The sequence below is a fragment of the Clinocottus analis genome, unplaced genomic scaffold (assembly GCF_023055335.1).
Source record: "Clinocottus analis isolate CAN_PGR_092001 unplaced genomic scaffold, fCliAna1.0.p SCAF_3, whole genome shotgun sequence".
NCBI lineage: Eukaryota > Metazoa > Chordata > Actinopteri > Perciformes > Cottidae > Clinocottus > Clinocottus analis.
In genome coordinates, this window is record NW_027176042.1 from 2,282,501 (window position 1) to 2,296,518 (window position 14,018).

At 47.9% G+C, this 14,018-nt stretch overlaps 1 protein-coding gene across 2 annotated transcripts in view; it reads right to left on the reverse strand.

The window, feature by feature from the left end:
- Positions 1-11,004: 11,004 nt before the first annotated feature.
- The window catches only part of plxna1b (plexin A1b), a 164,034-nt gene continuing 161,020 nt past the window's right edge, over positions 11,005-14,018 (reverse strand). For both annotated transcript variants that reach the window (XM_068593452.1, XM_068593451.1), the window contains exon 32: positions 11,005-14,011. In XM_068593452.1, the coding sequence (XP_068449553.1) occupies positions 13,916-14,011 (96 nt within the window). In that variant the 3' untranslated portion in view covers positions 11,005-13,915. The remainder of the gene's footprint in view (positions 14,012-14,018) is intronic.

Consider the following 14,018-nt stretch of genomic DNA (forward strand, 5'->3'; position numbering starts at 1 on the left):
CATGCTGGATGTTCATAGTTACCATCAAAATATCTTTTAAAAGTGATTTGTTTGCAGATATACATTTTTTTCCCAAGACTTTGCTGAACAAATACAAACAATAAACACAAGTATTGGAGTTAATTTGGGGTCTTATGACGACTCAAACAGAGAAAAGAGGTCTGGAGACAACATTGCGTCTCAGAGGTGTCGTTCACATGAATGCAACACAAACAGGAAGCAGGAAGCTGAACTTCTGGGCGTGGCTTCTCCTCTCAGCGTGTCACATGACTGACGCTCCAGCAGAGAAGGAGCTCTTGTTGTAACACACACTAGTTTGTTCAATGATTGAAGGTCGGTGAGCGTGGTGCAGCTCTCTCTCTCTCCCTCTCGTCTTCCTCATTCAATAGTAATTCTCTCTTTCTCTCTGACTCTTCTCCTCCTCCCTACATACTCATCTTTTCGCTTGTCACTTTCCCTTCATGTCAATTACTATCTCCCTCAGTTCCTCTTCCTCTGGCAGCGCTCGCCCTCTCCAACACGTTCTCCATTTGTATCCCACTATTTCCTCATCCCTCTTTCTACGCTCCCCTCTTCCCCTCCTCCCCTCCCTCCTCCTCCTCTTCTTTTAATTCCACAATCTTCCTCTCTGCATGCAAAGCTCCGTCATATTCATCTTTTGTCTCCCCGTTCTCATCCATTCACTTTATTGACACTTCATTTCTGTCATTCACTTCTTCATCCATCATGCCGCTCCCCTTCTCTCCGCCTCTGTTTTGTCTGTTTCTGCATTCTCTCTCTTCTTCCTCACAGCATCCCATATTCATCTCATCTTCCTGCAGGACGCCGCTGCCTCTCGCCTCCTGTGTCTCTCCTCTCTCTCATCGTCCTTCGCCTCATCCCACACATCCTTCTCTCTCTCTTTCTCTCTCTCTCTCTCCAACATGCAGCTTCTTCTTCTCTCCTTCTATATTCATCCCTGGCAATGAGTGAGTGACCTGAATCTGTCTCTTTGCATTACAGCCCCTCCCTCCCAGCAGCTCAGCATCACCTCAGAAAACCAATAGTGTGACTGCCACCTCGGCTCGCCGGCCCTCATTTGTGTGCACGAGTGTAAGTGTGTGTAATTGAACCTGCAGTGATAAGGAAGGGCTTTGTGTGCTCGTACTACAAGTACACCGGACTTGGCTGAGCCTCATCTGTGTTTGCATGTGGGAGCCGATGTGTTGTAGGCGGTGTGTGTGTGTGTGTGTGTACTTTTGTTATAGTATGTTTATCAGTATGCCGAGCAGGGAGCCTTAAATGGATTTTAGCTGGAATGTTTTGCCTTTTCCGGAAAGAAAGAAACTCAAGATTATCTCACAGTGCCAGTGTCTATGTGCATCTATTGGTGTGTGTGTGCGTGTGTGTGTGTGTGTGTGTTATCTTCTATATGCACAGTGCCTGGCATGTTGTCTGTAATTGCCTGTGCCTTACCATCCATCACAGGGATGTTTCTCACGCTTTCTTTACTCTTCACTCACAAACTTGTTCTCTCTTCTGCAGGAAGAAAAAAGCAAAAAGAAAAGTTTTTTTTTCCTCCAAAATCATTCTGACAAGTGTTTTTTTTTTTTACCCCTCCAACTGCACACAAGCATCCATAACAAACTTTCTAGAAAGAGATTGCGTGGGGGCTGCATGGGGAGGAAGAAACATCGTTTCTGCCAAGCAGGAAAACAATCAAGGCTCCGAGTCGTCAAAGCGTGTGACACCACAAAACACCCGGCGCCATCCGGGAGAGGAAACACTGCTCCAACTTCTACGCTCATCTCTTCTCCCGCTTCTTCAACTTTACTTCACATTTTGCAGCTAATGTTTCCAGACGCAGCAACAATAACCTGGTTTTACACATCACATGACCGACTGCCTCTACAAACTCTTAAGCAACATCTCTGGGCCTTAAACAGGATTTAACAACTGCACGGCCCGTTTTTCTTCTGCGATGAATAATAAATGATCTTATTAGATCGTTTGGGAGAAATCTTTAAACCTCTTTAAATCTTTAAATGTGTCTCGTGTTGTAAAGGACTCGCATCAGAGCCTTCACAGTCTCTGCTGGGAGGGTCTCAGCGTCTCCTCCATCAGCGCTGAACACACCGCCAGCGGCACGACGTTCCTCTTTTCCTGTCAGAACAACATTCCCGTGTGAGTCGGCTGGACGTCGTGCTCTCCAGGCGACAACACAGCCTCAGCGCTGCAGAGCGTTCTCCTGCAGAGCCTCAGAGATGAAGCATGGGAGGGCGCCGCATGTTATGTGGACCAGAGGAGAAGCTTCCACTGGCCATGAAAGACACATACAGGCCGGAAATGAGGACTAATGACAGGGATGAGAAACTACAGCAGTAAATGTGATGAATACGATCACTGGCTTTGTGTTCTTGTGCCGTCAAACTGTCTCATGTTTCCTTTGTCAAAGTGTGTTAGCGGCTTGTTACTCAGAGACCACAGAGCCAGAAGATGTCAGACCAGGTTGGATGTGAAGCCTCTTCACCAACAGAGACATTGGCTCAAACATCATGACGTCACCGCAGAAGACGTTTGTGCTCAGTTCACCGGTCCGCTCATGAACGAGGTGATAACCTGTTGACACAGCGGCCATGTTGACCTGAACATGTGACTCTACGACTGCGTGAGCTGTTGCTGCTCGCTGACAGACAGCCGTCATTCATGCCGTCGCTCAGTTCTGCTGCGAGACGCGTGAGCAGCAGAACGAGAGCCCGAGGAGCCGGAGGAGCTGCTCCATGTCATCAATGTGACGCTCTGCAACGAGAAAGCGTCGCTGTCGGTTTTTCTGAGGAGGAAAGCGTCTCCCTGCGCTCGCCTCCATCGATCTGGCCGAGGAACCTTTGACAAGCGCTCAGGTGGAGGAAACGATGGAGGGAGCAACAGAGATGGAGGCTGATAGGAAGACTGCCTCGGCTTGGCAACAGCTCCCTGGACTCCCTCCTCCTCTTCCTCCCTCCTCCTCCTCCTCCTCAGGACTCAGTGGAGCGATGCTAGGAAACAGAGCCAGGCACCTCCACCTGGTTATCACCAGCAGCACACCTGCTGCCTCCTCTCCTCTCGTGACTCTCGCCTGCACAGAGTCCATCGTTCCAACCTGACTGGATATCCTCGTGTTTATGTTAGTGTGTTAGTGTGTTTATGTTAGTGTGTTAGTGTGTTTGTGTTTGTGTGTTTGTGTGTTGTGCATCAGCTCGTGCAGTCACATGAAGTAATGAAACATTAAACAGTCTGTTACGTCGCGTGTTCTGTGCAGTCGCCGTGGTTTTCCTCCACATGACGACTGGACGTGTCGTCTGTAACTCAAAGCGAGGCGAGCGGCCGTCGCTCTGCATCGCCGCCCGACGAGACGACTCCTGTGTGACAGGTTACCATGACTACCTGACATCCAGGGCACCTCTCCATCCATCTGTTCTGCAGCAATCGCTTCCACCTCGCTCCCCCTCTCTAACCGCCCTCTCTCTTCCTCCACACCTCCCTCACCGCCGCTCCCTCCTTCCAGCCGCCGCCGCGATGCTAAAGCTGTTCATTTAAAAGAAAAACGGAGACGCTCGACCTGCTGACTTCCTGGAAGCTGCAGAAGACCTGAACCCAGAGGATGAAGGGATGAGGAGGAGGGATGAAGAGGAAGGATGAGGATGAAGGGATGAGGAGGAGGGATGAGGAGGGATGAGGAGGAGGGATGAAGATGAGGGATGAGAGGAGGGATGAGGAGGAGGGATAAGGAGGAGGGATGAAGAGGAGGGATGAGGTGGAGGGATGAGGATGAAGGGATGAGGAGGAGGGATGAGAGGAGGGATGAGGAGGAGGGATGAGAGGAGGGATGAGGAGGAGGGATGAAGAGGAGGGATGAGGTGGAGGGATGAGAGGAGGGATGAGGAGGAGGGATGAGAGGAGGGATGAGGTGGAGGGATGAGGATGAAGGGATGAGGAGGAGGGATGAAGAGGAGGGATGAGGAGGAGGGATGAGGATGAAGGGATGAGGAGGAGGGATGAGGAGGAGGGATGAAGAGGAGGGATGAAGAGGAGGGATGAGGTGGAGGGATGAGAGGAGGGATGAGGAGGAGGGATGAAGAGGAGGGATGAGGTGGAGGGATGAGAGGAGGGATGAGGAGGAGGGATAAGGTGGAAGGATTAGGAGGAGGGATGAGAGGAGGGATGAGGTGGAGGGATGAGGAGGAGGGATGAGATGGAAGGAGGAGGAGGAGGAGGGATGAAGAGGAGGGATGAGGAGGAGGGATGAAGAGGAGGGATGAGGAGGAGGGATGAGGATGAAGGGATGAGAGGAGGGATGAGGAGGAGGGATGAAGAGGAGGGATGAGGTGGAGGGATGAGGAGGAGGGATGAAGAGGAGGGATGAGGATGAAGGGATGAGAGGAGGGATGAGATAAGGGATGAGGTGGAGGGATGAGGAGGAGGGATGAGGAGGAGGGATGAAGAGGAGGGATGAGGAGGAGGGATGAAGAGGAGGGATGAGGTGGAGGGATGAGGAGGAGGGATGAAGAGGAGGGATGAGGATGAAGGGATGAGAGGAGGGATGAGGATGAAGGGATGAAGAGGAGGGATGAGGAGGAGGGATGAAGAGGAGGGATGAGGATGAAGGGATGAGGAGGAGGGATGAGGAGGAGGGATGAGGTGGAGGGATGAAGAGGAGGGATGAAGAGGAGGGATGAGGAGGAGGGATGAGGCTTCATCATACGGCAGAAAAAAATCATTTTTACATCCAGATGATTGTGAAGGATACAAACAGATAAAAGAACATTAAATAAAAGGAGGTATAAGATATTAAGACACTATTCTCAGCTCTGAAATGCTGGAGGATGTTTTTATTTATGACATTTATAGGATGAATTTCATGACATTTTCTTCGTTGAAATTCACATTCTTGTGAACGAGTGAATCAGGAAGTTGTGATCAGAGGTCAAGCTCTCGTTAACAGGACACAGAACATGTTTTTAATCATATTGACGTGTTTACTAATGTCTGTAACTTATCCTCCTCTCCTGAACTCAAGGCTTCACACCTTCACTGCACATGTTTCAAGCGGCTGCTTGTAAATTCAAAGTAAAGTCGGTCGCGCTGCTTTGAAATTGGGTTTTTCAGATGGATGTGCGTCTGCAACACCGGCAGACACACAGAGAAACACACACTATTATTATCCTCGCACTTTGTGTTGCAGTCAACACGTGCCATCGCTCTCAATAATTGTGCCGAAGACAAAGATGTGCGTTGGTCTCCGGGAGAGAACGCACACGTCTTCATGAACTCTGCGCTGATGTACGAGCTACACAACACGAACGCACAACTGCACATCGGAGCCGGGCTGCTGGGAGAGGAGATTCATATCACGTAGAAACACAACAGCAGCTGATGAGAGGATGAGAGGATGAGAGGATGAGAGGAGCAGAACACGGACAGCTGGAAGAAAACATGAAGAGGACGTGAAGTGAAGGACGGAGATGATTTTACTGAAGTAACGGTTCATCTTTACAAACTGAAAAAACATTTTAAACCAATTAAGTTGGAACAGAAAGAAAAATGAGTCATACTTGAATTGTTTTGAAATGTTTTCTTTTTTAAGACAAAACACACAGAGCGGCTTCACATTAATATCACATCATGCAGAATAAACTATGAAAGAAACAACTACTGTTAAAATGTTAACTAAACATATTGGTTATGTAATGATGTCATCTGTAGAAAAATACATGTTGTTATTATTTTACATCATTTTATCTATCCTGTTGTATCTATTAAAACTAAAGAGGCTGTAGCGATGCTTTGTGGGGTCTGACAGAAATATGATAAGATATTATAGAAGATACAACAATGAAGTTAACAACTTGATTCATAAAGTAAATTACATCGATAGAATCAAGCAGAGATCTGACTCAACATCTCTCCTGAGGTCCAGAGCTGAGGTCCAGCTGGTGAAGTGATGACATCATCTCATGTGCATCAACAGTTGTGCGACCCAGAGGTCAAAGATACTTCCTAAAGGTCAAAGATACTTCCTAAAGGTCAAAGATACTTCCTAAAGGTCAAAGATACTTCCTGCAGCATCCTGCTGAATAACTGTTCAAGCAGGGAAACCTCAAACTCTGTTATGCACACACACACACACACCTACAAAGACACACACACACAAACACAGACACAAAATCAGTTGTGTGGAGGCGGAGCCTGACGTTGTGTGGAGGCGGAGCCTGACTGTGTGGGGGCGGAGCCTGACGCTATGTGGAGGCGGAGCCTGACTGTGTGGGGGCGGAGCCTGATGTTGTGTGGAGGCGGAGCCTGACTGTGTGTGGGGGCGGAGCCTTACTATGTGTGGGGGCGGAGCCTGACTGTGTGGAGGCGGAGCCTGACTGTGTGGAGGCGGAGCCTGACTTCACACGCTCAGAGCTGCTCTGCTGATCTCACATGAAAGGCCTGAGCTGAGCGGAGGTCAAAGGGCTGAGCAAGGGGTCAAAGGTCAGCGCTCAGCCTGTGAGGGGCTCAGGAAGCGTCTGGCGGCGTCTGATACGTCCAATCAGAATAATTAATCATGAAATGGATTAAATTAAATGTTTTGAACTGAATCACACACACGCCGCAGCAAAAGAAACAAAATGTAAACATGTTCTTTCCATTTCATCTGCTTGGTTGTGTTATCTTTAAAGAACACGCGACGCAGCGTTATCTCCTCTGACGGCTGCACGTCGTAGTTAATTACCCAGCAGAGGAATAACGCACAGAACTATTTTACTTATTGTCTGAGGAGCCGCTCTTTCAACAGCCATTCAAATAATTGGAGAAAAATAAGCAACGGGTAAAAAAAACCCGTGTACATATCTATTGGACTTCTTTGTTGTGGCCCTCAAAGCTTAAAGCCACAATAGACCCAAAGAGATTCTTCTTCTCTCCCAGGAAAAGCTGCGGCTTTCAAGTTCGGTTCACTGAAGCTGCAAGACACAGGAAAAAATGCACATTTGAAGATCAAAGTGGGGCTGTATTGTGTTTGCGTGTGTGTGTGTGTGTGTGTGTGTGTGTGTGTGTGTGTGTGTGTGTGTGGACTGCAGCCATAACCATCAGCTGGTTGAAGCGTGATTAAATGGACTGACGATGTCTTGTGTGGGGAGTCTGAACTTGACCTCTCTGACCTTCAGACTGCACACAAACCATTCATGTGCACACAGAGCCGACGATAACACGCATGCACGTGAACGCATTTCTGCGCACACACACACACACACACACGAGCATGAAGCATGCACAGGCTCAGCGGCTCTGTGCATCCCTGAGTGGAGGAGTGAGGGTGCTCGTGCTAATCGGACAGACTCCTCCGGCTCCATGGGGATGTGACCCGTCTCCCTCATGAGGAGGATGGGCGACTCCAACCGGGGCGACTCGTCCCGGTCGCAGCAGGAGGGGGGGGGGGGGGGGGGGGTTCTCCTCAGGGAGCCGCTCATGTTTGTGTGTCGGCATCCCGGGAGAAAGGGAAGCTCAGAGGTGAACAAAGGTGACATCTGGAAGTCAATCAGGGAATCATCGATTTGAAGCATTCTGGCGCACGGTGGGAAATCCATCCAATGAGAACGCAGAGCGCCGGCCTCAGAACCCGTCAGGCGTGAACATCTGGCTCGTGTTCGCCAGTTTAGGTCCAGAAGACACTATAGACGACCTCCGTATGGATCCTCAACCCATGTGTGCTAATCGGACGTCAGGAAGCTGCAGGTCAGTGGAGCAGGGGATGGGTTCTCTCTCCGCTCCCTCAATGCTTTCTACCTGAGGAGAAATTAACAAAACATTTAGAGCCGAGGAACGTCAGCTGGAGGACCTTCAGTCCACCTCGCACGCAGAAACCTGGTGGAAGCTCCCGTAGCGTTGAAGCACTGGGACTCTGAGAAAGGTTTGTTAGGAGTTAATGTCATGAATGAAGCAATAAGGAACCTGTTTAGTCTGGAAGAGTCAAACTGATCCTTTGAGAGGAGGAAGTGTGAGACACGTTAACGTGTTCAAGGCTTCATGAAGAGTCAAACACGTGAATGGATTCAGGTTGAAAACAGTTTGTTACGTGCAGATCTTTGCTGTAACCTGAAGGTTTAATAACACGTTCTCTACATTACAACCACTAATGAGTTTTATTGAATATTACAGTGACCTCGGATACTCAACAAAACAACTGAATTGTTGTTCATTAATTTTTTCTACCAGCAACCCCCGAGGACAAATACTAACAAGGCAAAACATTCATTCAGAATAATTACTTGCAGCTTTATATGAATAAACAATTATGAATCAAGTGTGTTTATCTTCTACGCTGATACAATCACAGAAAACTAAACCAAAGCATTGGAGCCGTTTCTATCCAGCAGGAAGCAGGAAGTCTTCGCTTTGTGGTCTTCCTCACCAACACGAAGGGGAATGTGTGTCTCATGAGCAGCTAACGGCTCCACATGAGCTAGATGCTAACTGTGTGTGTGGGGCGGTGCAGGTGGAGGCCAGTGGGTTCATCAATGCTACCTGATAACAATAGATCTTAAAACTAACACAATGAGCTACAGATGCTAACAGATGCTAACAGCTGAGGAGCTCTGCAGAGTTTGGTGAAACGTCTCTGGATTATTGTCATTCCATCTATTGTTGATATCAGAATATAGATTAAACCAGCTATATATATATATATATATATATATATATATATATATATATATATATATATATATATATATATTCATCCATCTGGTTACAAGTCAGCGTGCTTCTGTTAGCGAGCACAACGTCATCTTTGCTAATATTCACGACACGGCAGACGTGCACCTGCTGTGAGCTCTGAATGAATCAACTGTGGATGTCACACACACACACACACACACACACACACACACACACACACACACACACGGTGACAGTCATCCATCTCGTAGCCCCTCCCCCTCACCAGGAGGAGCTGCTCCCGGCTTCAGGGCCTGCAGACACCAGCCTCGCTGGCGTGCACGTGATGCAACACACACTGACAGACACCAGCCTCGCTGGCGTGCACGTGATGCAACACACACTGACAGACACCAGAAGACTCTTTTGCTAAAATACAATTCACATTTCCCAGAGTTCAGCGTGTGATAAAACACAGAGCCCTCTTCAGTTGTAACTAAACGAGATTAAAGAGGAAAGGGATGGAGGGGGGGGGGGGGGGGGATACAGATCATGGCTTTATTAACTATGGCAACAGAATTGTGCATGCAAGGAGAGGTGGGGGAATGAGGAGGAGGAGGGGGGGGGGGGGGGGTGAAGAAACGAGCATCTTGCGCTTTGCAGGGAATTCATCATAATGTTGGCGTTGCGAGCGCGTTCGCCTCCTGACAGCATCATTACCAGATTCAGTGCTCCCACGACCATTGCGCAATTTCAGCGTTCCTCCTTGGATGGAATTTTAATTGAATTAGCCCGGCTGGTTACACATGGTGCCAACGATAACAGTTTCTGTCTATCGGGCTCATTGAATCCTCTGGGGAGAGAGAGGAGGGGGGAGAGACAGGAGGGGAGGGGTTCGAGGCCATAAAGAAAGCACAAGGTGGGTTTGGTTCCTTCGATGCGCTCTCTTCTCTCTTCTTGTTCCACAGCAGTCCTCCATGAAAACCATCGGCAGTGCCCATGTCGGCTCAGGGCAGCGCGGGCGTGTCGTATGGGTCTGGGGGGGTAAACGTGTCGCTATCAACAAACAAACCTCCACCAGCCACTCAAGTGCATTCCCACAAGAATGATGAATGATGGCGCTCCTGTTATGAGAGGCAGGGAGACGAGGAGCTGCAATATCAGCTCATTGATCAGCTGATTGGCTGATCGAGCACAGAGAGCTTCATGGAGGACGAGGCTCTGCTGGCGGCCTCGGGCGTCGTGCCGCTTCCCTCGAGCTCAAACACGTTTAATATATTTACACTTGTTCAGCAACATCTTCACAATGGATGGAAGGTTTGTGACTCTCATTGAGGCTCATTTAGCCGCGAGTTAGCATCCACTTCTTTCCACTTAATAGCTTTGAAATTCATGACTACTTCATATGTAGAACAAGACAACGGCGTCTCTTCAGCTTGTGTTAATCACAGATGAGTGAAACCTCACTGACAACCTGCGTCTGGTTTCAGGACTCATTCCTGCAGCACTTCATAGAGTTGAGGGCAACTTTTCTGAGTTTTAAAGCGCAGCTAGCTGCACAGCGAGCTGTTGGTGTCGCTCCACACGAGACAGAACGTTTAAAAGACACAATTTCTATAACTATGTGAATTTGTCCCAAGAGAGAGAGCTAAATGCTAATTGTTAGCGAGCTCGCTAGTTCAAAGAGCGTTTTTTTGCTTTGTCCGAATGTTGTTACTCTTTTCTGAAGATGCATCTTTAATCTGACACTGTGGTGTGAACGGGTCTGTGTGTGGATGGTAAATAGGAATCATGCACACACACACACACACACACACACCCACACACACACACACACACAGAGGACAATTTATGAAAGGGAACTGCAAGAGGAGAAAAACAAACAAAACATATTTGGACAAATTAGTAGCCGAAGCCAGATTAAGGTGTGGGATTATAGAGCTGCAGTAGAGCATTTTTATGGAAGCCCATTTCCACCACAAAAACAATTAAGACACAATTATGAGATAAAAAGGCATTATTATGAGATAATAAAGTCGAAATTATTTAGATAAAGTCATTATCTCATAATTTCGACTTTATTTCATGACTTTTTATCTCATATTGACTTTATTTCATCATTTCAATTTTATTATCTCATAATTATGACTTTTTATCTCATGACTTATTTTTCTTTTTCTCATTATGACCTTTTATCTCATAATTTTGACTATTATCTCATAATTATTTATGGGCTTCCATACATTTCCCTGTATATTAAATAAAACATTAACGAACCTGCATAACTACTACTTCCTCCATACATTCATAAAAACTGCACAAATCATTGAATAGAAATCTCAAGCCACATTTTATTTAGCAAAAAATGTTTAATCTCTCCTTGATGCGTGTTTATTTACAAGTAGTAAATCTGCAAAATAGGAAATAACAGAATATTTACAGAATGAATGTTAACCTGCAAACGTGTGACAGTCGCTTCAAGTCTGAAACTCTGAGAAAGAATCAGTTATTGTATTAAAATTCCTTTGCCGTCTGTCTGAGATTCATTTGCTTTGCATTCTCTTGGATTCAATGTAACATCCATCAAGAAAAAAAACTAAAACAACAGAATGTTCCAGGAGTTGCATTTGATTCAACCACGATGTGTCTGAACGGTCAACGTGTGAGTAAGCAGAAGAAACATGACTTAGTGCTGACTCAGCGCTTCTTCTGACGGCATGAAACCAGCGTCTCTCTTCCCTCAGCTTCCTCCTGATGACACCGGACACTCACGCCGTACACCGCCTGCACAACAACCACCACGAGCCCTCCATCACTCACCGGAGCGGCGCCGCCTCCGCCCAACCAACCCCCTCAACAACCACCAACCACACCGACGCAGCGCGAACCTGAGAATGAGTTCAGAATGTTTAAGTGTCTTTTTACAAAAACAAGAAGCCTGACAGACCACGCGCTGGGCACGGCGCCCTCCCTCGGCCTTCGTCTGGCCGGGCGAGGCCACCGCACTCAGCACGAGGTGGACAGTAAGAGCACCGACACGTACCGATGCTGCAGGAAGCTGCACACCGGACAGGAACATCACATTGCATGTGGACCCGGCGTGTGCTGCAGTACTTTCTGTAATATTGATGATTCTAACAGAAGATGTGCGTCCTTCCTCCGGTCTGAGCCGACCCGCTAGCTTCACCGAGGAGGCTCATGATGCAGCTGCAGACAGCAACGTCTCAGACATGGAAACCACACGTGTGTGTGTGTGTGTGTGTGTGTGGGAGGTGCGCTCACTACTCCTGCATGGGAGAGGGTTTGGTCTGTTTAAGGAACCCGGCGTACAAATGGGCAGCACAGCATTCATGATCAGCATCAAATGACAGCCCTAATGTTTGATAGAAAAAAAATGTTTGACACAAGAGTGAAAGCAGCGAGTCACATTTCCATCACAGAGACACCGACGAGGTCGCTCTGATGCTCCAGGGCGGGAACGTCGACCTCGAGGTCGCGCCAGGACTTCAACTTCCGGCGAAGCGAAGAGAGCTTCGTCTTCCATGTGTACCGTCAACTGTACAATTTACATGTCACAAAATAAAAAGACAAAACAACAACAACAACCTGATTACAAAAAAAAAGGCAAACAGCTTTTTGTTCATGAAAAAAAAAAGTATACAATTTACAAATGAAAACATCAACAAAAACATCATACGGACCACAGTTTGGTTTTCTCGGCAAGCAGAAGAAAAATAATGGAAAAAAAAAATGTCTCACCACAAAGTCAAAACCCCCGACTTCAAGAAAAGAAAAGTAACACAGAAATCCTCCTCAGAGCCGTGATGAAAACAAGCCGAGGGAGGAGTCATGAACGCCGTCTCACCGCTCCATCTTTCCAGAGGCTCCATGAACAAAAAGCTAACCCCGCCTCCAGCAGACGGTTACAGGTGGAGAGAAACACCATGAACATCCTCCTCGTCTGGTTGTTAACATGGAGCAGAAAACAAGGAAGAACACAAAGTGTCTGCAGGCTGAAAGCACTTTGTTTCACGACTAAAGGGCTCAGCTAAGCTCTACCCGACCTCAGCGCCGCCGACGGGACGAACGCACACGCAGGTAACACGCAGGTCACGCGCAGGTCACGCGTGACCCTCAGTCTACGCAGTAAGGTAGTGCAATGTATCTATACTTCATTGTTCAGTTAGGATCACGTGATCCACTCGACTGTCACTTCCTGGACAGAACCGGCCGGGAGAGAGTGTGTGTGTGTGTGTGTGTGTTTGGTTGTGTGAAAACCAAAAGATTGCACTGATTGAATTGAAGCGACAGCGTCTTCGGCGTCGTCAGGGTCTGTAGACGGCCGCTGCTCTCTTCAGTCACGTGTTCATATTTAAAACCACACGCAGCACAGCCCATCTAACAAAATGTCTTTGCACTAAACAACATTCAAAGAAAACATGGCACAGTACGACTTTTTTTACGTTTCTTTTTCTTTTTTTTTTAGTCCACGTAGTTTTTTTTCTTCTTCTTTTCTACTTCAAATATCAAATCATGTTTTATTGGTGTTGTTTGTATTATTTGTCGGTTTAAAAATGAAAATGAAAAACAACCAAAAACATGTCTTCGCCCCTAATCTTTCTTTAAAAACTGTGTTTCTATATAATATCTCTATCTTCTTCCTTTGTAACGTTTCTGTAAATTGTGCAAATTCAGCAGTAATACAAGTGGCGAGAGGCCGGAGAGGGCAGTTGATTACATCTATACAAAAAGAAAACATCCTTTAAAACCGTGACGCCCGTTGGGAGTCACATGACCCGGAGAGCCTCTTCTCCGTCGGCTCGCCGCGGATTGGTCCGTCCTGCCGGTGGCGCCGCACGTGGAGTTTTCTTCCCGGCTTCCTCCGGTTCTGTCCTGACCGTCGCGTCGTCGCGACTGAACTCCTGAAATCAAAACCGAGCTAAACGACAAACACCGACATCCACAATAACCAAATGCTGTCAGGTGACACGCTCCCTCCGTGTGCGAAGACGTCCGGAGCCCACACACACACCGTACGGGGCGGCAGACAAACACACACATACACATGGGAGCGTACACAGGCCCCGCCCCTCTCTGCCGAAACCCCTCCCCCCCGTCCTGCAGTCTATGGTCCGTTTGGTCCGCGGTGCGGTCGGGGGGTTGGAGTTGTGTTTGTTGTCCGGGTGAGAGGAGCGACGGAGGGAGACGGATGGAGAGGAGGAGTGAGGAAGAGGAGGAGCTGCAGGCCGCCGGACGGTCCTCAGCTGCTCAGCGCCATCGTGTCGATGACCTGCTCCAGCTTGCTCCTCAGCCGCTGCCTCCTCGCCTGCTCGTCACGCTCCAACGCCGACAAGATCTGAGGA